At 45.8% G+C, this 22,085-nt stretch overlaps 1 protein-coding gene across 2 annotated transcripts in view; it reads right to left on the bottom strand.

The window, feature by feature from the left end:
- sema4c (sema domain, immunoglobulin domain (Ig), transmembrane domain (TM) and short cytoplasmic domain, (semaphorin) 4C) overlaps nucleotides 1–22,085 on the bottom strand; it is an 82,880-nt gene that overhangs the window by 38,451 nt on the left and 22,344 nt on the right. For both annotated transcript variants that reach the window (XM_078565469.1, XM_078565470.1), the window contains exon 2: nucleotides 20,441–20,639. In XM_078565469.1, the coding sequence (XP_078421595.1) occupies nucleotides 20,441–20,567 (127 nt within the window). In that variant the 5' untranslated portion in view covers nucleotides 20,568–20,639. The remainder of the gene's footprint in view (nucleotides 1–20,440; nucleotides 20,640–22,085) is intronic.

Raw genomic sequence — 22,085 nt, 5'->3', positions numbered from 1 at the left:
CATGTTCCATCAGGCTCACTGTAGTCTCCAAAACTACAAAACACTACGAGGTACCCTTGCTCATTGCAGTGTCATTAAGCATTCATGTAATTATCATGCTTTAATGTGGAGTCTGATACAGTGGCACTTGTGGCGGCTAGATTCTGGGAACAACTGGCCTCCCCTCCATATCTTTGTATTCTAGTGTTTAGTATCATTGCCGTGTTGCTCTACCGATGCCCGAGCTGCTTCAGACAGTGAAGGAGCTGGGAGGCTGGGCAGGAAAGGGGGGGTTGGAATTAGAATGAAGACCAACAACCAGCTTCTATCACTTTGCTGTGACTTCTGGTTGGGAAGAGCGCCGCGTGCCTTTGATCTGAAGCTCTCATCCACACATATCCCCCTGTCCTCCCCTACCTAGAAAGGCAGCCAGATATCTGCGTCATACTCCCCATGTTAGCTGAGAGATAAAGGATGCCATGGAGCAACCAAATAGTGGAAGGAAGCCTTCCTTCAAGTGACAACACCTTCAGGAACGGACAGCATGGAATGAAAAAAATTTACCACCATCACTGTGCTAGTCTTTTCAACATTAGTCAGTGGGCAGGAATTTTGCAAAGGCGTAATAAGAAGTTGTGCTAATAAAGGTGGCAGGCCAGGGGTGCTCTAGCCATTAAATATTTTCACTTGGCAACTTCAACAAAGTTATTCAAAACCTCAACGCACAAGAAGCAGGTGTAGTAGGGGAGATGAGTGGGACCTCAGCATCCTGACTTCTGATGTAGGTGTAGGGCTGGATGCCAGTATGCACCCACTGCAGGGCACTTGACCCCAGCCAGATGCCAGGCAGGAAACCCTGGCTCAAGAAGAAAGGGGATGCCCTAGCTCAGTAGGTAGAGGGTAGGTTGGCAGACAGTGGGTGTGGTGGAGCCTGAAGCCCAGGGCCCAAGCTGAGGAGGGGAAGCCAGAAGCTCAGGGAGAGGGAGAGTGCAGACCAGCAGCAAGGAGCAGCACCACAAATCCGAGACTTCTGAGTCACAGTGTCGAGGAGTCAAGGTCATGAATAGGGCAGACCAGAACCCCTGATGGTGACTGGAGAACCGGGAAGTGGCATTGGAGCAGGCCAACAGCAACTGCAGACTCAGTGGGCCGCCTGGACAGCAGCCGAGTTCAAGAAGCCACGAGCAGGGGAGGGCACTGTTGGTGTCCGGGAGGTAAGGTAATCTGGTTAATGTGGTCATAGCAGACGAGCAGTAGCAGCTCCACCAACTGAATTTGCTTCCGGGGTGATTTATAGGGCAAGGGTTAAGCTCCTGATGGATCCAGTGCATCAGCCACCTATGTCCTCTGTCGTTAGTCCATTGCTCTAAGTTGAGCTTTTCCATTATCGTTTATAGGTTTGACGCCAGTAGAATAAAGGATCCCCATTTTGTAACCTTCGAGCATTCAAAGTGGTTGAATTTCACAGTTACACAGCCAATGGAACCGGTTCAAGGGATTGACTCGAGAAAAGCAGGAGCACAATAGGCACCGGCGTTCAGGTGATCCTGCTCCCCAGGAAGCCCGAAGAAACAGTACCACAAGCTCAACTCTCAGAAGGAGTTCCAACATTAACAACAGAAGCACACAGCGACTCAGGCTGAGCTGAGGTCCTGTTAAGACTGGGTGCCCCTGCCCATGGCATCATCCTGGTTTAGCAACTCACCTCCCAGACACCATTTGAAAACTGGCAGTAAAGGTCAAATACCGAAAAAACTGAGCCAAATCCCCTCACTACCTGAAGCTATCAGCAATTAAACGCCCTCCTCCTACACTCCTGCACTGTGTGAGCTCACGTGACCCTCACCCAGTCAAAGCAAAGGTGCTGGAGTGGCACACTAAAGGTTGGGGCAGGGAAAGGCCACTGTCTAGTACAGCCAGGGGCTGGAAACCATGCAAACTCCTTTTGGGCTGTATGCTAAACAGGTAAAGAGTATGATAAATATTAAATATTGGTTAAGTATGAAAGGAACTGATTTGGTTCGATTTTATCTAACATCAACCTTGGATGATCACGTTATATACTTTAGTATATTTTATGAATACAGAGTATTTCTGGCATACAAGACGGAAGGTCTTTAGCCCTCCTGCCCTAATATACCTTGGGGGCTGGCGACCGAGCGAAAACACTCAAGCTTGTGAGGCGCTTGTAACTGGAAACTGATCTGTATGGCACCCTATGTAGTGTCAAACATGAACTGTTCAGTTATTTACCTTAACAAGTTACAGTTTTGAAAAAAAAAGTGATGGAAGGTTGTTGACCTGAAACATAACTCTGTTCCTCTATCGAGAGATACTGCCTGCCCTCCTGAGTATTTCAAGCGTTTTATTTTTGGGAGAAGTGTGTCTCCTGTCAGCCAAGTTTTAAGTACGATTGTTGACTCCCCTCAAGAGGTGAAGCAAATTGGGTAAAGTTCATGACGGCATCAGAGCTAAAACTGCAAGTTCACTTGTGTGAAAAGGATTCTGGATTTACTGCCAACTTGCACTGAGACGAGATGCTCCCTCAGTACTGACAGGTTAGCTGCACAACTGTCGCCAATTCATAACCATAACACAAGGTGCAGTCGGTTTTGGCTTATTTTTATCTTACCATTTCTCCTGGAGACTCCTTCTGGGCTAGGATTCCCCTTAGTACTTCACCCCAAGGGAGATGTTCTTGGCTGTGTGAGCTGGACAGCCTTGGCCAGAAGTTGGCAGCAGGATAAAGCACAGCAGAGACCAATCCAACCACAAGGTTGAAATTGTGACTCGCTGCAGGGGTTCAAAATCAAATGAAGCACTTTGATGCAGTAAACAGGGAGAAACTGTTTTCAGCGCCAGACAAGTCACGAACCAGAGGACAAAGACAACTGAAGACAAATTAGAAGGACCAAAGAGGTGACATCAGGAAAATGCAGGGTTGATGTGCGATCTGGAATGCACTGGTTGGAGGAATCAATGGTTGGAGGAATCAATACTAACTTGCAAAACTGGATTAGATAATCACATGAAGGGAAAGATATCAAGAATGCCAAGCGTAGGCAAGTGCAACTCATTGCATAGCCCTTCAAAAGAGCAAGCACAGGCATGATAGGCCAAATGGCCTGTCTCTGGACATGTAGACAGTAAAATCCTGCCTCAACCAAAACTCGACAATAGCTGCCCTGACTGCTTTAGCATGGTAAAAGCAAAATACTGCTGATGCTGGAAATCTGAAACAAAAACAAAAACAAAAATAGCTGGAAAAACTCAGCAGGTCTGACAGCATCTGCGGAGAGGAACACAGTTAACGTTTCGAGTCCGTTTGACTCTTCAACAGAACTAAGGAAAAATAGAAATGAGGTGAAATATTAGCTGGTTGAGTGGGGTGGGACAGGTAGAGCTGGATAGAGGGCCAGTGATAGGTGAAGGCAAAGAAGAGATTGCCAAAGATGTCATAGACAAAAGGGTGTTGACGGTGGTGATATTAGCTAAGGAATGTGCTAATGGTGACATTAAGGGTAGAAAGCAGGACGAGCAAGGTACAGATAGCCCTAGTAGCTACCCCACCCCTACTAGGGCTATCTGTACCTTGCTCGTCCTGCTTTCTACCCTTAATGTCACCTATTAGCACATTCCTTAGCTAATATCACCACCGTCAACACCTCTTTGTCCTTTTGTCTATGACATCTTTGGCAATCTCTTCTTTGCCTCCACCTATCACTGGCCTTCTTTCCAGCTCTACTTGTCCTACCCCCCTCTACCAGCTTATGTTTCATCTCATTTCTCTATTTCTTAGTTCTGAGGGTGAGTTATATGGACTCGAAACGTTAACTGTGTTTCTCTCCGCAGATGCTGTCAGACCTGCTGAGCTTTTCCTGCTATTTCTGTTTGTGTTTGCTATAGCATGGTGTCTGGATGATGGGATCCCTTTCCTACATTACTACACTGACTGCACTTCAAAAAGACTGGATAGGTTATGGTAAGTGCTGCATAAATGCAATTTAGTCTTTTGTCCTCCACATGGACTTGCCCAAATTTTGCTTTCATATTTTGCAGATTTTCGATGGTATCTCCAGAATATTTCATTGTGCTACTTGTAGACTCCGCAAGTGGAAAAAGTGTAACCCATTTAAAAGATTAAGACAGAATCACTTCCTCCTTGGCTTCATATTTTCACCCTGTAAATGTTGCACAGCTCAGGTATTTCCAGGTGCTACTTTTGCCAAGGCATCCCACTGCAAAAAAAAAACTCCTCCCTTAAACCTGACTTACAGGCTAAAATGCAGAACTTGTTTACTCCAAAACAGAAGCATCAGCTTGCGAGTCCAAACGTTGGACATGTTGAGGCTTGGAGACAAAAACAATGTGATATTGATCCCTGGTATGCGATGAGGGAACACAGCTCAGTGGAGGCAGCAAGTGGTCACCATTTCCTCGATTAGATCCCAGCCTGCAAACTCACTCCAGTAAACTCTGAAATTAGCTCCCAGCCTCTAACTCGCTCCGGTTAATCTATTATTCTATTTATAAACCACCCAAATTGCTTGGTTAGATTCTGCCCTGTAACTCATCCCCAGGTGTCCAGTCACATATAAGCCATCCGATCTGCATTAGATCGTAGTTTGTAACTCACTCTTCAGGTATCCATTATGCTGCACATAAAAACTTTAATCAGTAAGTGATTCAGAAGGTTCAACGCACTCTGCGAATCCATTACTGTCAGCAGTCAGATCTAAATTTTGGTGTCATTTCACTTCACAAGGCCAGCAACAACTCTGCCAGATTACAGTACTCAGATGTCATCCATAAAATGCCAGATCACAAACATCATTAGAAGCTGAATATCTCAATTTTGGCTGAAAAAAAATCTTTCCTTCCAAACACTGCTTGCCAGTAAAATTTCCAAGTAACTTGTGGGCTGTCATCATATCTCCCATCGAATTTTCCACACAGCCTATTTAGGTCAGAAAGAAAGGCTATTCCATCAGAATACAACTAGAGTGCTTTTCCCCACTCCTCTGCTGGGGTAAGGGGTCATCCACTGCATGACCCCCTTGAACAATTCTTCTCAAGGTACTGGCCCTTGCTGGGGTTCAGTTCAGGATGTCATTCCAGCAGTATGTAGGTGCTAATACGTAGGTTTAGTTCCCAATGTTTCTGTGCATTTAGTTCTGTGAAAGCTGCCCATCATCTTGTCCTTAGCTGATGTTTGTTCTGTTATGATCCCTGTGGAGACCCATAAGGTAAAGAACTCAGCATCCCAAATGACCCCAAAAGGAAGAAACCAGTGGACAAGATTTCACTTTTTGAAACTTTTACTGCAATAATCAAAATCGACATACATTAAAACGTGAATTAACAGGCAAATTGTATTCAATAGATTACACTTAAATTACACTTGAAATAGTCGATGCAACAAAGTCTCAGATTTCTTAGGCAGCTCTCTTAGTACACATGTGGCACCATGCACAGGTGCATTCCCAAGTCTTTCATAACTCAGTCTTCCTCTGGTACAGTTCAACCGCTCCATAACGCAAGGTCTGATCCTCAAGTAGCCTCCGTCAACAGAAATTTACAGATATGACCATCACCAAGGCATAGTTCTACAGAGCCTCCTCCATTCAATTCCTGACAGTGCTGATAGCGTAGCTTTCACAAAGTCATCTGCATCCGACCACACAGCAAGACATCCCAGTACATGGTATGGTCGGCTATGGTTTAAAAAAATAAACACCCGGCTTCTCAGTGTACCTCAACTGTTCATGCAGCTCACGGCTTCAGTCCTTGCAGCTGGTGCACCACACACTGCTTCACAGCCACCGCCTCATATTGACCACTGGCTGAAAGCCGATCTCTCAACCTTTACTTTTACCCAATTAGTTTCATTTCTCTAGCAACGTACCAGAGTACGGATTTCTCAGAAAGTCTGATGTCACAGCCAGGCAATCAAATCAATTGACCCCCTTCCCAGTAAGTGACTGGCTGTTTCAGTTAGGGGCCGTCTCAAAAAAACACAGGCTTTGAAACGCCAATCAATACAGATCACAGCCTACAAACGTCAGGTATTGGTCACAATGTGTGCACTTTAGGAACACACAAAAATAACAAGACATGAAAATCCTACCCCAGAATCATAATGGCCAGCCCATCATTATCAAATACTCGTTCAAATCGTAGGACTGAACAGACAATGCTCCAGAAAATTCCTCTCCGATCTCTTCAGATTTAAGATCGATCCAAGAGATCACATGAACATCTTTCTGTTGTATATAACTGGATGGTCATCAGGAGCTGGAAACCTTGGCTGCTTTCTCCCTCTTCAACAAACCCAAGGATCCTACTGCCTAACAGGAGATAAACTTCTGCCCGCTGATCTTGGTGAGATTGTCTGGCTCTGCATCGAGCAGGGTGGGACCTGTGAACGTCTGGTCTGCGTGATTCCGTTACCACACTGGGCAACGCATTCACCAAGTCAGTCTCTCAGAAAGCAACATGGAATATTCCTGACCACATTTATTTTGTTAAATGCTTGATTTTACAGAGTGCACAATGAGATCATTGACAACGTGGGTTTACAACAAAGCTAAGGCAGAGTGGAGGCTCCCTGTGCTACCGGCCATCTGTCAATACGTGTGAGGAAGTTGCATTATCATCCAGCTCAGCAACTCCCTCACGATGGAGGAATCATCAACCAGACTGACGATTGGTCATCTGAGGTTTCCAATGCAATGACTAACAGATATCTCTTCAACCGCCTACAATACACACCTACAAGACACATTCCTAATGTATAAGGAATCCTGCAGTCTTGCTAATTTGAGAGTTGGTAGCTTTCTCACTTCAGCATTAGAAGTTTTTTTTGAAGTATATATTCTTTCACGGTTTGCAGGAATCGCTTCCCAGTCCAGCAATTTTTTGCCCACCCCTAATTGCGCTTCAAAAGATGAGTTACCTGCTTAAATCACTGCAGAGAAATCTGGTTTAGGTAGAATCACAGTGCTGTTAGGAGGGAGTTCCAGAATTCTGACCCAGCGACAGTGAATGAACAGCGATATAGTTCCAAATCAGGATGGTGTGAGGCTTGGAGGGGAACTTCAGGTGATGGTGTTCCCATGCGTCCGCTACCCTTGTCCTTCTCAGTCGTAGAGGTCGCGGGTTTTGAAGCTGCTATCGGAGGCAGCTTGGCAAATTGATGCGGTGCATCTTGTAGAAACTACAAACTGCTTCCACCGAGTGCCAGTGGTGCAGGGAGTGAATGCGTAGGGTTTTGGATGGGGTACAAATCAAGTGGGCTGCTTTGTCCTGGATGGTCTCGAGGTTCCAGTGTTGTTAGAGCTGCACTCATCCAGGCAAGGGGTGAATATTCCATCACACTCCTGACTTGTGCCTTGTAGATGGTGGACAGGTTTCAGGGAGTCAGGAGGGGAGTTACTCACCTCAGAATTCCCAGCCTCTGACCTGCTCTGGTAGCCACAGTTGTGGGATTATTCCCAATCACTCCAGATTGAGTACAAACATCAAGGCTGGCAATCCAGTGCAATACTCAGGAGTTAACCAACATCACCTAAAACAGATTATCTGATCGTGATTACAATCCTTTTGGAGGTGTCAGCTGTGGCTCAGTCCATAGCACCCTCGCCTTTGAATCAGAGGGTTGTGGGTTCATGTCCCACTCCCGGAAACCAAGAACTGTGATTGTACTCAAAAGAGTTGCTGAAACTTGGTGTGCAAACTGTCTGCCACATTTCCCACATAACACTGCCGACATTTGAAAAGTACTTACTTTGCTGAAACGAGCTTTGGTACAAGCAAGAGGTTGTGAAAGGCACTATGCAAATGCAAGTCTTTTTAATCTCATCTATCGCTCATTCTTCATACTGTTATGAAAATAGGGTCACTGCTTCCCCTCCAGTGATTGCTAATGGAGCAGGTGCAGTATTAACACTCTGCAAGCCATCCACATATTGGTTAGTCATTGATTCCAAACAATAAGCAAAGTTATATGCCTGGGTTTGATCTGTGCCGGGTTAAAAAGGGCCAACCACGTGCATTGTTTGTGGTCTTATGGAGTCTGTGGACCATGTGTACAGAGAGTGTTGTAGGCTGCACTCACTTTTCAGTTATTTGAAAAACCTTTTACCTTTGTTTTGTTTTCACTTCAGTCCCACACTCCTGATCTACAGGCACCCGGTGCAGAGGGGAGCAGGGAGGGAGGAGGACCTCCTCATGCATCTGATACTCTTTCGAGTTATCAACAGTCACAGATTGCAACTCTTTTGAGTACAATCACAGTTCTTGGTTTCCAGGAGTGGGACATGAACCCACAACCCTCTGATTCAAAGGCGAGGGTGCTATGAACTGAGCCAGTGTGGGCCTGGCCAAGTTGGCCATTAACAGGTCCAGACAGCAGGCGACCGAGGGAGTCATCCGGCCCGACTGTCTGCCCCTCTTCCACGGCTACGGACGTGGCTGGGTGCCCCTGGAGAGGGAGCACGTGGTGTCTACCAGCACCATCAAGGCCTTCCGTGGTCAGTGGGCACCGCGGGGTCTGGAGTGCTTTATTGGCCCCTTTCACCACATTTTGGTTTGATGTTGCCAGCTTCCTTTCAGATTAGTTTTTATTTTTGCAGTATCCCTTTAAGGGGCTGCTTTTTTTTAAAATTTGTACCTCACTGTGTTAATTTAGTTTCATTGGTTTAATCAAGAGTGAAAAGGGCCAACAGATGAGGGGCAATTGGCCTCAGCACCCAGTGCTGGGGAGGGTAAATGTGTGCAGCTCAGAGGAAGTCCATGATCTCCTCCACAATTGAGCATGGTACCAACACACAGAAAGACACCATCTGGCTCAGTCTCTGCCTACGTTCCACATGAGCCCCCCTGCACCCTACTTCACCCAATTCCATCAACAGAACCTTCCATTACTTTCTCAACCACAGCCACAACCCAAAGAGTCAGCAGCTTCAGGACCGATGAAGAAAACAGGGAACCAAAAAAAATCCTCTCAAACGTCTCCAGCAAATGTTTTCTTGCATCCACACGGTGAGGGAGGCCATGCACCTGGGGACCTCAGTATACTAACTGGCTCGAGAGAGATGCAGGATATCCTTGCAGATACTGACTCACTGGAGAGTGCGGAAATGCTGGAGAATGCTTAAGCTAACAATATCTTCCAATTCTGGGTTAAGCAACGTGTGTCCTTACCACATCATATAGGCTGCATCTGAAACCACTTGAACCTGGAGTGTCTACATGGTGGGAGGAGAATAGCGGTGCAGCTGGCTTGACTGTGAGCTAGAGCGCAGGGGGCCAACTCTCCTCGGAGACGTAGGCACTCCAGCTTCTCAGTGATCCTGCATTTAAATATAGCACCAGTCTGGAGTTGCTCCAAGTTCAGCATCAAGGAAAACACACCCAGTCTCAACAATAAATGGGGTTAAGCTAGAATGTGGGCACCTCTTTGAAGAATCCTGGCACACTCAACTCTAGTGTCCAGTTACACAAAGGAGGGGAGCTGTTGTTTAAAACTTATTCTCCATGCTCACGTCTCAACAGAGGGTGCTGGGAGGCTATTGAATTGCAGGGGCCATCATTGCTGAACCTCCTGCCCTCCTCCATGTGTGGGCAGTCACCAGCTGTGGTCACATGGGCCAAATGTAGCTCTTCAGTTGATGCCGAGGCTCAGGGGAGGGAGGTCAAAAATGGCATCTTCCTGTGCACTGAGCATTGCATACATCACAAAGTAAAACAGGGAGTCCGGGCCACTCAATTCCCTGGCTTCTTCACTCATGGGCTGTCGGGGGGAGCTGGCTTGACAGAGACAGCTCGCTACCAACATGGACTTGCCCACCTCCTCAGGAGATGGAAGGTGCTGCCAACATGGTCAGAGAGAAGATGCCGAGCTGCCTCTGATCAGTCAGCTGCCCTGAGGCTTACAGCTTTCCAATTCTGAGGTGCTGCCTGGGGAGCTGCTGAAACCCTCACTCAAAACGATCAAACAAGCAGCTGCTGGGCAATGGAGCCATTTTAGTCATGGGATTGTCCCACAAACATCGGAGCGGCCTTATACAGATCTGTTCCTGGATAAGCAGGATCGCAAGGTATTTGTAGATAAGGGACTTCATAAAGCTTTCCAAGTCCTCTGGACAACTGTGTGGGATCTATGAAATGGATTTATTTCAGCAAGTTCATTTCCTGTTTGCTTAACTTAATGACAGCCAGTTGGGCCTCCACAATTGGCTTTAGTACTGAGTGTTCTGGGTGGTCAAGGTTCTTGTCCCTGGCTGCTGGAAAAAGTGTGCATGTGGATTTTGTGCCAGGGCATCACCTCCCTTGACCATGAACCCTCAACTGAAAAGGGCAGAGTTTGACGGAAAACTCATGACTTGCCCCAATGACTGAAGCTGCAGGAACACTCAGGAGGCTGGACAACATGAGGTGCTCAATCAATCGGTGCCTCAGCCACTGAGCTCAAAGCCCATCCCATCTGTCAACGGCACACAGTGGCAAACAACAGGGTGCAAATGCAGCAACTCACCCAGGCTACTTGCACAGCATCTCCCTCTCCTGCCAGCAAGGGCCAGAGCAGCAGCTCTCACCTTCCAAGGTCACCAACAATCTGACATGGGCATTATGTGGCCATTCCTTTACAATGGCTACAGCCAAACCCTGGAATTCCCTCACTCACACCACTGTGGGAGCACATGGGACTGCAGCCATTCAAAAACAAGATCCAGCGCTGCCACCTTCTCATGGCCGCTAGCGATGACCTTGTCAGAGAGCCTCATAAGAGCTGGCCTGCCACTACCCCCCACCCCGAGACATAAATTAACCCACATTCGCATCCCAGAGTTAGAAACAGAGGTGCTGCCACAAAATGTTGACAATGAAGCAGGAGATAACCGGTAATCTTGCTGATGATCCCCAAGTGGAAAGACTTGGGAGCATTCATCAATCAAGCCTAAGGCTCCTCCGCCAAGAATACTTGGCAAATAGGCAGTTACACCCCCTTAAAATTGAAAGGGTCCAAGCCAAAGCACGATTGGGAATAAAGAGCAGTCCACGTCATCTGGTAATTTAACACCCGAGCTCCTTGCACTTGGTTGGCTGAAGTTGCATTATTTCAAGCCAAGTTGGACTGGAAATTCCCGTCTTCAAACTTCCTGCAAGCATTTTGTCGTTATTTTAATTGAAGGATTGCATTGCCCTTTCAACGCAGCCTGTGCCCAACTCAGTGCGAAAGAAGGTCACGGGTTTAATCCCTTCAACTCAGCCAAGCTAATGAACTCAAAGTGACCTCAGTGCCAACAGCTCCCATCTCCATCTGCTAACCCCCACCTTGGAAAGCATGCATTGCAGGAAAGAGCTGGTGACCGGCAAGGACAGCATCAGGCCTACTTCCGGTGAATCCCAATTGACTAAGACACACTGGTCATGAAGAATGGCTACTTGGGCAAGATGCCGGAGGGAACTGGGAGCTGTATCCCTGCATGATGCAACACAAATTGGCAAAAAAAACTACATCTGAAGGTGGAGCAGGAAAACCTCAACTGATGGGTGAGGCAAATGAGCAATTGCAAAAGTTATCGGCTCATGTTGCAGTGCCAGTGAAGCAATCAGCTATTAAACTAAAGTCCCAACCTTCTTGCTACTCAGAAGGGTACAGAGGACACCAAAACGTCCCCCTTTCCTCCCCCACATTCCAGTTCTCACACCTGCGCATTCAACCACTGAGGCATCACAAAAGAGCTGAATCCTATCCGCACCCAAAGCCCACTTTGCACCCGTTGGCCCCAATCACTGGACAGCGGTCAGGAGCGCAGGCTCCTACTTCGTCAGTCTCCTCTCCCCTACCCAGGGGACTGGTTAGTGCCACCCTTTACTGCTGCACCCACTTTTAGACAATGCAAGGTTGTAAGGTTAAGCATTAGAGTTTCACTCAGTGCCAACTTTTAGGTGGGTGAGTGGGCACTATGACTGGTAACCGCACCACATGCAGACCAGCAGCACCACGACCCAGTGCTGCAAACACACAATGGTTTTGGCTGACTCTGCAATTCACTGGCATATAATAGGGCACCATATTTTATTCTAATAGACTACAGCTATTACTCCATCGTGCATGAAGGAATCTTCAGAAAAGCCTCTGGAATAAAAAGCACAAACTTTCGGTGGCAGTAGAAATGCAGAGTGGCTGCCTGATCCAATTCGACTCGTGAAACCGTAATTCCGAGGGCCAGATATTGCAGTGGCTGCTCCATGGCAGGCCAACGACTGGTCAATGAAAGCCTTCTGTGCAATAAGTCTGGGGCCTTATTAATCCACTTTTCACAAAACAGGAGCCAACTTACTAAACCTCAACAATTAACAGCTTCACTCCAAAACCACAGGAGCAGAAATCTTACGATTACTGCCCTTGCTACAGGAAGGGCCCTCAAAAACACACCAATGCAGCCAAGCCTCAGAGGCCTCATCAGGAGACCTCCTGGCAATGCGTGAATGGAGTTTCACTCTATTTAACCTGCCTATATACAAACCTGGGAGTATTTGATGAGGCAATGTGGACAAAGCTTAATTCTGTATCTGCCTTGGGAGTGTTTGGTGTGGATAGTGTAGTGGGAGCTTTATCTGTACTGCAGCTAACCAGCTGGTGCCAACAATGGAAAACAACATATTTCACACCGGCAAGTACCAAATCCATAAGTGGCAAAATAAAAGAGGAACCTTGAATGGATATGAATGATTTTCTTTTCAAACCCTTGCCTTCCACACCCTTTTATGCTATTAATCTCCACTCTTCCATAATGAAACAGGAAATATTATTTCCCTCGAGGAACTCTACACACTGTGTATGATGTTACAGTTTAGTAACTGATTGGCAGTCTTTGTTGATGTTACAAACCTGCTCTCACTGGTTTGTAGTATTAGTCCATTCTCACTTCATTCATACAGCATGAAGGTGCCAAACCAATGTGTACACGTTGGCATTGGCTGGACCATTTTCAATACCCTGCCACAAAGGCATACTGCTGGCCAAAATGGACAAAACAGTCAATCCAAGTCCTCTGGGGGAAAAGTTGTGCAGTCTGTAATCTTCCTGCCACTCCCTTTGCAGTTCCTTGCCAAACAGACCTTTCAGACCCAGTGAGCTCCTTGCTGATCTCATGACAGTTGTCCTACCTACTCAAGAGAAATCTGACCTTCAAAGATCACAATGCTCCTCTCTTTTTCATCTGGATCATCCTGGTAGGAAACGTCCCACCAAGTGAACCAACAGCATGTTTCCTTCCTCCTTTCAGATCGTTTGGATTCTCAATCTATTAGACTCCATGAAACCCTCTGCTATCTCCCCTGTCATCCTGTAAGTACATGGTTTGAACTTGGCACTAACTTCTGCTGTTTTCTTTACTCTCAGTCCATCTATCCTCCTCCTTCAAAAGTAGCCTGTGTTCAGCTCACCCAACTTGCAATTATAAAATATCTTGAACCAGAAAAACGCCCGCAAGTGCTTCATAGGGAGCAAATTTAACACCGAGCCCTATACAGGGACATTGGGATGTTTATACAAATAGGTTGTAAGGAGCATTTTGAAGCAGGAGAATTTTTGGCATGATCAAATTTCTGATAATCTTGCTTTGTTGCAACTTGCCTCTTGAACTGTTTGCTGAGTCATCTTCCATTGTTTTGTAAAGTTCCTCAATCTTTCATCTGGCTTCAGTCATTTCTAACTACCACCAGCATATTGCCGTCATCATCTTTACCCTCCAATTGCTCCATCTGTGCTGTAGTTGATAGTAAGTTTGCTGATGGTTTCCATCCCCAAAGCTCTCTCCCACACTCTGTTCCTTCCTCATATCAATAACCTCCTCCTACGCTCATGATCTAAAGTCATTCATTCTTTTGCTGATGACTTCAATCTGTCATTTCATCAACTGCCTTCAGACTGCACACTAAGAACTCAAATGGCGCGATTGAATTGCAACACCATCATCTCCCAAACGTCCCTCACTTCACAGTCAACAGATTCCTCCTTTACTTTTTCAAAGGTACAGTCAACACCATTTATTTGGAACAGGTTCTTGTCCAATGGAAAAATCAGGTGATTTTCTGTCTCCTTGCGGACTGAATGAACTACAGTCCTTCTTACCTTCAAAGACTGCACCTTTTCTCCTCCTCAATATACTGGCATTCTTGGCCATAGCATCTCCTCTCACCTCAATCTCCTTCAACTGATGAAACAACTTCAAGAATCATGCACACCAAACCTTGCTTTCTTCCTCAGCAATTTATAAACAAGACTTATATGTTACACTGTAAAAAAAAGTGGGGTAAAAAAATACATCACACACACCCGAATCTGAATGACACAAACCAATAAAAGCACCAATGAAGGTTTTTGGTGCGCCCCCAATACTGGCACTGGTTTGTTCAGACTGAGAAGAGGGTTCCCATTAGCAGCCCTGAAACAGCAGCAGGACAGACTTGGTGGCCTCAATGGCCTACTCCTAACTCTCCAGAAAAAGAACCAAAGACGACATAAAGAAACACTTAGATTTTGACAGCTAGTGGCTATGATCTGAAATGGAACGTGAAAAGGGGCGCTGGGAGCAAATTTAGTCCTAACTGAATTAAAGGAATTGATGAAGTACATGAAGAGGAAGCAGTTCCAAGGCTATGGGAAAAGAGCAGGGGAGTGGGATTAATTTGACAGCTCTTTCAAATGCCCGGCACAGCCAGGATGGACTGAATAACTACCTTTCTCACTGCAATATCCAAGGATGACACCACATGTAAATAATTTGCTCATCTAATCACTGGGCTTCAGTACAAGTGGAACCACATTCTCGAGGCAAAAGGAAGGAAATTACCTCCCTCATAAGATTTTAAGTCAAGGCAGAAATCTCCCTAGTCCGCTCTCAGGGCCACAAGGACACAGTTGTTTTTTTTTTGTTACAATGGTTAACTCACTTTTCACTTGTGATATTGCTGGTCTGCTTTAAACAGGAAGCAGATGTTTGCTAACTCAGGGGGGATATACGACCCTAGACCAGTGTGTGGTCATGCTGTAGGAAGTACATACATGTATTTGCCAACCACCTGCATTTGGTGCAAGTGCTGAGTTTTGAATTTATGCTCAATGACAGGAAATCAACACTAGTCCCAGCTCCTGCTTAAAAGGAGCGAGCCCAGTGGTCACTGCACCTGCAGGTGGTAATACTTGCACTGACATTGCCAGAGATCAGTTGTCAGTTCTCACAGCTCACATACACTTTCAATCCTCTCTAACAGGTAAGAGTTTTGGAGCAGTGTGACAGGAGGAGGAGAGAGAGAGAGAGAGAGAGAGAGAGAGAAAAAAAGAGGCACAGGCAGGTCAGCATCCTCGTACTCTACTGAAACAGAATGCTGCCTGTTCCCACTCTTCAGGCTATCCAGGGGTAGTCAGCTTCTGGATTTGGTGTCACTATCTGTCATTGGCCTACATTCAGGGCTATTGCTAATTTTTCTGCTTTTTGAAGGCTGTTGCTCAGGTTGTGTGAAATTTTCCTGTGGGCCTGTCTGGGTGCAGGCTTTCTCGGAGTTCCAATACAAAGATTGTAATCCTGTGACCCTGCCACCTGAAGCCCAGTCCCTACTGGAATGCAGAGGGGATAGTGAGGAAGCAGAGGCTCTCCCTCAGAGAGCTTCAATCAAGGTTGATCCCAGATCTGGTGAAATCCCTGTGGGACACAGGCTTTCCTGATGCAAAGGAAAGACACCTCTGGTAATAGGGAAACTCCATGAAAACATTGACCAATATGTTCAAAGGGAAACACACGTGTAATCTGACTTAGCCTTTCAGCTTCTCTAGTTCAACCAAGGCACAAAAACAGCAATGAACAATACTTTTGTTCTCTTTGAAGCAGCCCACTGAACCCCCTTTATAGACTCTTGTTCAGGTAAATACCTTGAGAAGACCAGTCCTCTCCAGCACCCCATCATTGATTTATGAGCTCAGATAGTGACTTTCATAAGATTATTTATTCAGTGCGAAGGGCCAGAGCAAAGGCTAATGCTGTCCTCACATGTACTTTCTACTTGGGAATCACAGGAACAGGGAAGAGGCCATTCAGCTCCTCAAGCCCCTGTTCTGCTATTCAGAGATCATGGCTGGTCTGTGTCCGAGCACTATTTATCTGCATTGACTAGCAAAGCTCTACCAATCTCAGATTTAGAAGATTAGTTCAGGTAGCATCTACTGCTTTTTGTTGGAGAGAAGTGCACACTTCTCATGCTCTTTACATGAAAAACTGTTTCCTAAATTCGCTTCAGAATGGCCTGGCACTGATGGTACAACAACGTGCTGACCCTATTCACACATTCTGCTTTCTTACCGTTATGCCACTACCAGCACCTTCTTCAGCCCTTACCACTACCATTGACACCCTCTTTGCCTTGTGTCCATGACATCTTTGTCACTCTCTCTTTAGCCCCCACCTATTGCTGACCTTCTATCTTGCTTTACCTGCTCCACCACCGCCCCCCGCCACTTACACAGTGTAAATTCCACCACTTTCTGCTTCTCTTTAGCTCTGAAGTGTCATATGGACTCAAAACGTTAATTCTGTTTCTCTCTCCACAGATGCTGTCAGTCCTGTCAAGTTTTTCCAGCATCTTGTTTTTATTTCAGATTTCCAATATCCGCAGTATTTTGCTTTCATCCCTTCATCCCACACTCGCCCCACAAATGCAAAACGTTTTTCTCTCTCTCCCTCATACCCTCAAAATTTCAACAAAATAACCCCTTAACCTTCTGCATTCTAGAGAATAGAAACATAGTCTATGTCATACTCATAAATTGACCCTTCTACCATCTACATTTGCAGCTCCCTGGCTTCCTTCGGGTGTCACTGGTGAGCACCTGTGACAGGAAGTGTCATCAACAATGGAAACATGCGAAGAGTTCCTTTCAGAAACGGCATGTGGGACACTCAGGTTGCTGCCCAAAGTTGTTTCCAATTCTTCCTAACATCAAGGTCCCAGGGTCTCAATGAATGAAAACAGAAGGCTTTCTGTTCACTTTTTAAAAAAAAATCAGTGGCCAAAACAACTTTTAAATTGCCTTCAACTGCTTTTGTATTTGTGTGGGAGAATTGAGACAACACAGGGAATTAGTGGGACTGATCTGGGGAGAATTGGAAATGATGCCAAGGTTGCAAACACCAAGCGGCTGCAGCTCTCTCAAAGACCCGGCACAGATACAACGGACCAAATGACCTCCTCCTGTGCAAGCCGGGATAAAAAGGAGGAAATGTTTTTTTTGTCGAAACATTATTGGAGTTCTGGAGTACAGATCAGTTCAAATCAGTGTAATAGGCTTTTGGGCTCACACAACATTTGAGTTAAAGAATTTTTTCTTTTTTTTTGGGAGTGAGCAAACCTCCAGTGCCAGAAAGAAAAAAAAGGTTTGAGAATTTGTCCCACAAGCTTATCCAGAAGGTCATTCACCAAAGCCAAACAAAAAGCAGAAACAACTCCAACTAGAGCCGGACAAACTGAATCACAAGGCCAGAAGCCTGCTCCTCTAATCCACAAACATAGGGCAGCCCATATTCAGATACTATTTCGGTTTGCAGGAAATTATATTCTTTGCTCTAATTATAGACCTGTAGCCAAATACTGGCAGAGGTGCTCTATAATTTGTGGAGCTCCAAAGATTAGATACAAGAACGGGTCTGCGTTCAACTAAAACACAGTGTGCAGAGCACGGACGGGCTGGCTGCTGGGCGCAGGGGTGCGGTGTTTAAATAGAGAACCCCTTGCTATCTCTGTCGAGTGCTAACCTGTTTCTTAGTTCTGAACAATCATACTGGATCACAACGTCAACTCTCTTCATCTCTCCACAGATGCTGCCAGACTTGCTCAGTTTTTGCCAACATCCTGTATTTCTTAGCCTTGCTAACTCTGATGTCCCACGTGCAGGTGTCAGGGTTGGGCATGTCACAAATAAAAACAGAAAATGCTGGAAAAAAAACTCAGCAGGTCTGGCAGCATCTGTGGAGAGAGAAACAAGAGTTAAGTTTTCGAGTCCGTATAACTATGGCCCTTCTTCGGAGCATATCACAATGTCACTGACGTAGCAGCACATCCAAGAGAGGAATGTAAACAGGAGTTATGGGAAAATTACTGCAAAAATGAGGAATAGATTTGGGAGTTGGCAGAAGGTTCAAGGACTTTTGCAGAGGAACAGGAGGTTGGAGATGGTATGATAGTCTATAAGGAGAGCAGGGTCATGGGCACTGTTTTTAGAAACATTAAGAGCAGTGGGGTCGGGGGTGGGGGGGAGAAGCGGGGGAGTGACAGCAAAGTTGAAGGGAAGGTCAGGGGTGGAAACAGTCCCAGAGGAGAAGGAGCTGTTTACAATATCAGCTAACATGCGGGTCAGACAAGAAATCTGGAGGGGGCGTGGGGTCAGCAGACTGAGGGGCTGCAAGTGGGTCTCATGGACAAGATAAGGTCAAAGAGGACATGAGTTAGGTTTAGAACAACCTGGTGACTACCAGCTCAGAATCACTGGGCTGAGGGACAAACAAAGTATTTGGAAAACAAACAGGCGATATCTTGCATTACAGAACCAGTCAGATGAATTGATAATAACTCATGTTGGGTTGGGCTGAGCTCACTGGAAATCTTCAAATCCAGCACATTGGAACAACGATCCATGTCCACCCAGCATTGAATACTGGAGAGCTGGTATGTCTGCCAGCTTACACGTTAAGATCACCAAGTCAACTGACAGAATGGCACAACAACAAGCCTGCTGGCCTGCCACACAATTTCCCTGCGTCCTCTACTGGGCCAACAATTGGCTGCCAACATGGTCAATCATTTAAGAGACGCCAGCCCGTACGCAACTAAGTGTTTTCACACGACAGGGGGCTCATTGTGAAGGAGAAGGGAACAAGCCACTCGGAGATAGCTCACTGCCATTTCTGCATTTTCGGTGGGACAGAGTGGGAGAATCAAAACATTTCACCAGCACACCGAGAATAAAAAAGACTTGATGACCAGTTTGCAGTCCTGCACAAGGCAAGAGTTCCACAGGCACAAGGATCAGCAAGCTAAACTTTGCAGCCATCCCCCATCTTTTGAGAACTTGACATCAGTGTTATAATAGTTTCTACACCGTTTGGTGAAAATTACTTTCCTTTAAAAGCATCGAGTGCTAATTGCATATACTGAGTCAAATGTCAAGGGAGCTGAATTCCTGCCTGCAGATACTCTATTACTCAGTAGGGCTCTGGTTTGATTGCATTCGAATTATTCCTGGTAATTGACTTCTCTCAGACATTTCCTGACACAAAAACTTCACTCCCAACCCGCCTACCATCCCCCAACTTCCCCCAGCTCCCAACACCCTGCCAGGTCCCTCACTGAGGATAACATCAGTGATTGAAGACAGCAACAATAGTCCCACTGGACACAGGAATGGGACAAGTTCCACAGAGGAGGGTGATGCATAGAAGTAAACTCCCTTCCCTTTTATAAAAGCAAAATACTGCGGGAAAGTTAAAATAAAAAAACAGAAAATGCTGGGGAAACTCAGCAGATCTGGCAGCATCCGTGGGGAGAGAAGCAGAGATAATGTTTCAAGTCCATTTGACTCTTCTTCAGAGTTCCCTTCCATTTTAATTTCCTCCCCCATCTTGCCTCTCTTTATCCATCTCCAATATGTAAAAACAATTCTAATAGGTACCAAACATCATTGCTTTCTTTGCCCAATCAAACTGCTTTCAAGGGCTTCCATTTTGACTTTTGTGCCCAAGACCACATTTCTTTCCTCCACTCAACAACTCACGAAGAAGTCCAAGTCAAAGCATGACATCAGAGGACATTCTTACAGGATATCACACACACATTTCAGGAGACCCCTCTCATATCCCCCTTACTTCCATACACAAGCTACAACAAAGGCTGCACATCGCAAGATTAGTTTCACTCTGTTCTATCTTATGCAAGCAGTCCATTCTTGCCTCTCATTTATTGACACCACTCTGGTCAGTGCTCTTCTGAACTCCGATCAACTGCTCTACATGGGTAAGTAAGGATGAAGGGAGGAGGCAAGTCTATGTTGGAACAGACAGTGCATATCTCGGCACACACTGTTCTTCTCCAACTCATGGGATCCCAGAATGTCACCTCTCTGGAACTCCTCATCTCACCCCCCTTTCCAGCCTCAGACATCAACAGGCGTTTCAAATCCAGGCTTGGGCACAATCTCATCAGTGCTACCTGATTTAGATTTTCACTCTAATTTTTAGCCTTTAGTGAAGTATTGCATCGAGTGCCACGGTTGCTTGGTTTTGGTTGAGTTTTGAGTTGCTTTCCCACTTGCCCAAACACCAGTTTGGTCACCTACCTCAAGGGTGAGGTCACACCCAAGGCTTAAAAGCAAAAGTGACACAGAAAGAAATGTGCTACTTACCACTGTGGCTCACTGTCTTGCGTGGCACTACCTTCCAGCCACTGGCTTGTGTGAATTGAAGTAGCGTCATAATCACAAAGTTGAAGACGAGGAAACGCGAGCCGCCACCAGCAGCCATCTCTTCCATCCCTTGGCAGAGCCTTGTCTTATTTTGTTGGTTCCCTCACCGCGTCAAGAATCTTCAACTTACTGGTCAACACTGCAATGGTTATTAAATAATAAGTGAGTTTTAGGTGACGAGCAGAGACCATGTCCACTTGCAAACAGCACAAAGCCCGCACTAGGGAAAATGGCTAGGCGAAGACCATCTGGTCAATCAAGCCCGTTACAGTTAGATAGTGAGACCTTGTAGCCAATCGACCACTGCCTCCTCCCCACACCCACCATCACACAATACCTTATGAGATGCAAAGAGGAAACAGTATCACAAGAATTATACATAACAGAGGCAGCATTCGGCCCATTGCCTCTGTACTGGTTCTTAGACAGAGCTATTCAATGCTTTTCCATTTTCTTGCAAGTACTTGGTTTACATCTATCCAATTGCCTTTTGCAAGTTACTATTGATTCTGTTTCTATCACCCTTACAGGCAATGCATTCCAGGTCACAAGCTATTGCATTAAAAAAATTCTCACACCCCTCCCAAGATCTTTTTGCCAATTATCTTAAATCTGTGCTCTCTGGTTACTAAACCTCCTGCCAGTGTGAACAGTTTTTTTTCCGAACTACTCTGTCAAAACCCTTATTTATTTTAAATATTTCTATCAAATCTCACTTTACCCTTCTCTGCTCTCAGGAAGGTGATTGCAGCTTTTCTACTCTCTCCACATCTCCGGTACCATTCAAGTAAATGCACTTCCCTTTCAATTACAAGAACAATTTCTAAATCTGTGCGCGAGTTTCTGCCCAACACCAAAGGCTACAGGTTACATTAACCTGAGGGACTGAACAATTCTGCTGCCCATGTTATAACAAAGGACATAGAAGCACTGGAGGATGTGCAAAACGTCACAAGGGTCACAGAACTGAGAATATAGGCTCTATAAAAGCAAGCTCCAGGAGACTGGGCTAACACCTACCTTTCAAGGATTGATGGGGTGGTTCCTGTCTAAACTTATCCAACTCCTTTTCAAAGCCCATTAAATTGTTTCAGGTGTGGTGAAGTGCTAAGAAAAGTTACAACCCGAGGTTAGGCTGATCAATCAACCCCAAATCCCATGTCCCACTGGAAGAGGTCTGGAACAGGTCAGATTGCATCATGTGTAGTGTTACATGCACAAACCAGCGCTCGCACAGATATCTCTCTGCAATTCGCTTCCACTCTCTCCAAATCTAAAATAAAAACAGAAAATGCTGCCAACACTCAGCAGGTCTGGCAGCAGCTGTAGAGAGCAAGAGAGTTAACGTTCCAATTTGAATACAGCTTCTTTGGAACTCAAATCTTGATGGGTTTACGATTTCCAAGAACTTCAACAGCCTCCCTAGAGGCCAGCCCTCTAGTGAGAACCGCCAACATGAATAACATTAACCATTGGGTGCATGGCTGACAAGGCCAAACTCTCATCCAACCTTGTCAGACATGTACACTTCCCAAAAATGCCAGTGCCGCCCAATACTAGGCTCGACACAGGGCAGCGATTAAAC

This window comes from Cetorhinus maximus, chromosome 20, assembly GCF_964194155.1.
Source record: "Cetorhinus maximus chromosome 20, sCetMax3.hap1.1, whole genome shotgun sequence".
In the NCBI taxonomy this organism is placed as follows: Eukaryota; Metazoa; Chordata; class Chondrichthyes; order Lamniformes; family Cetorhinidae; genus Cetorhinus; species Cetorhinus maximus.
The sequence above is the reverse complement of the archived record's forward strand: the minus strand, read 5'-3'. Positions and strand labels throughout refer to the sequence as shown.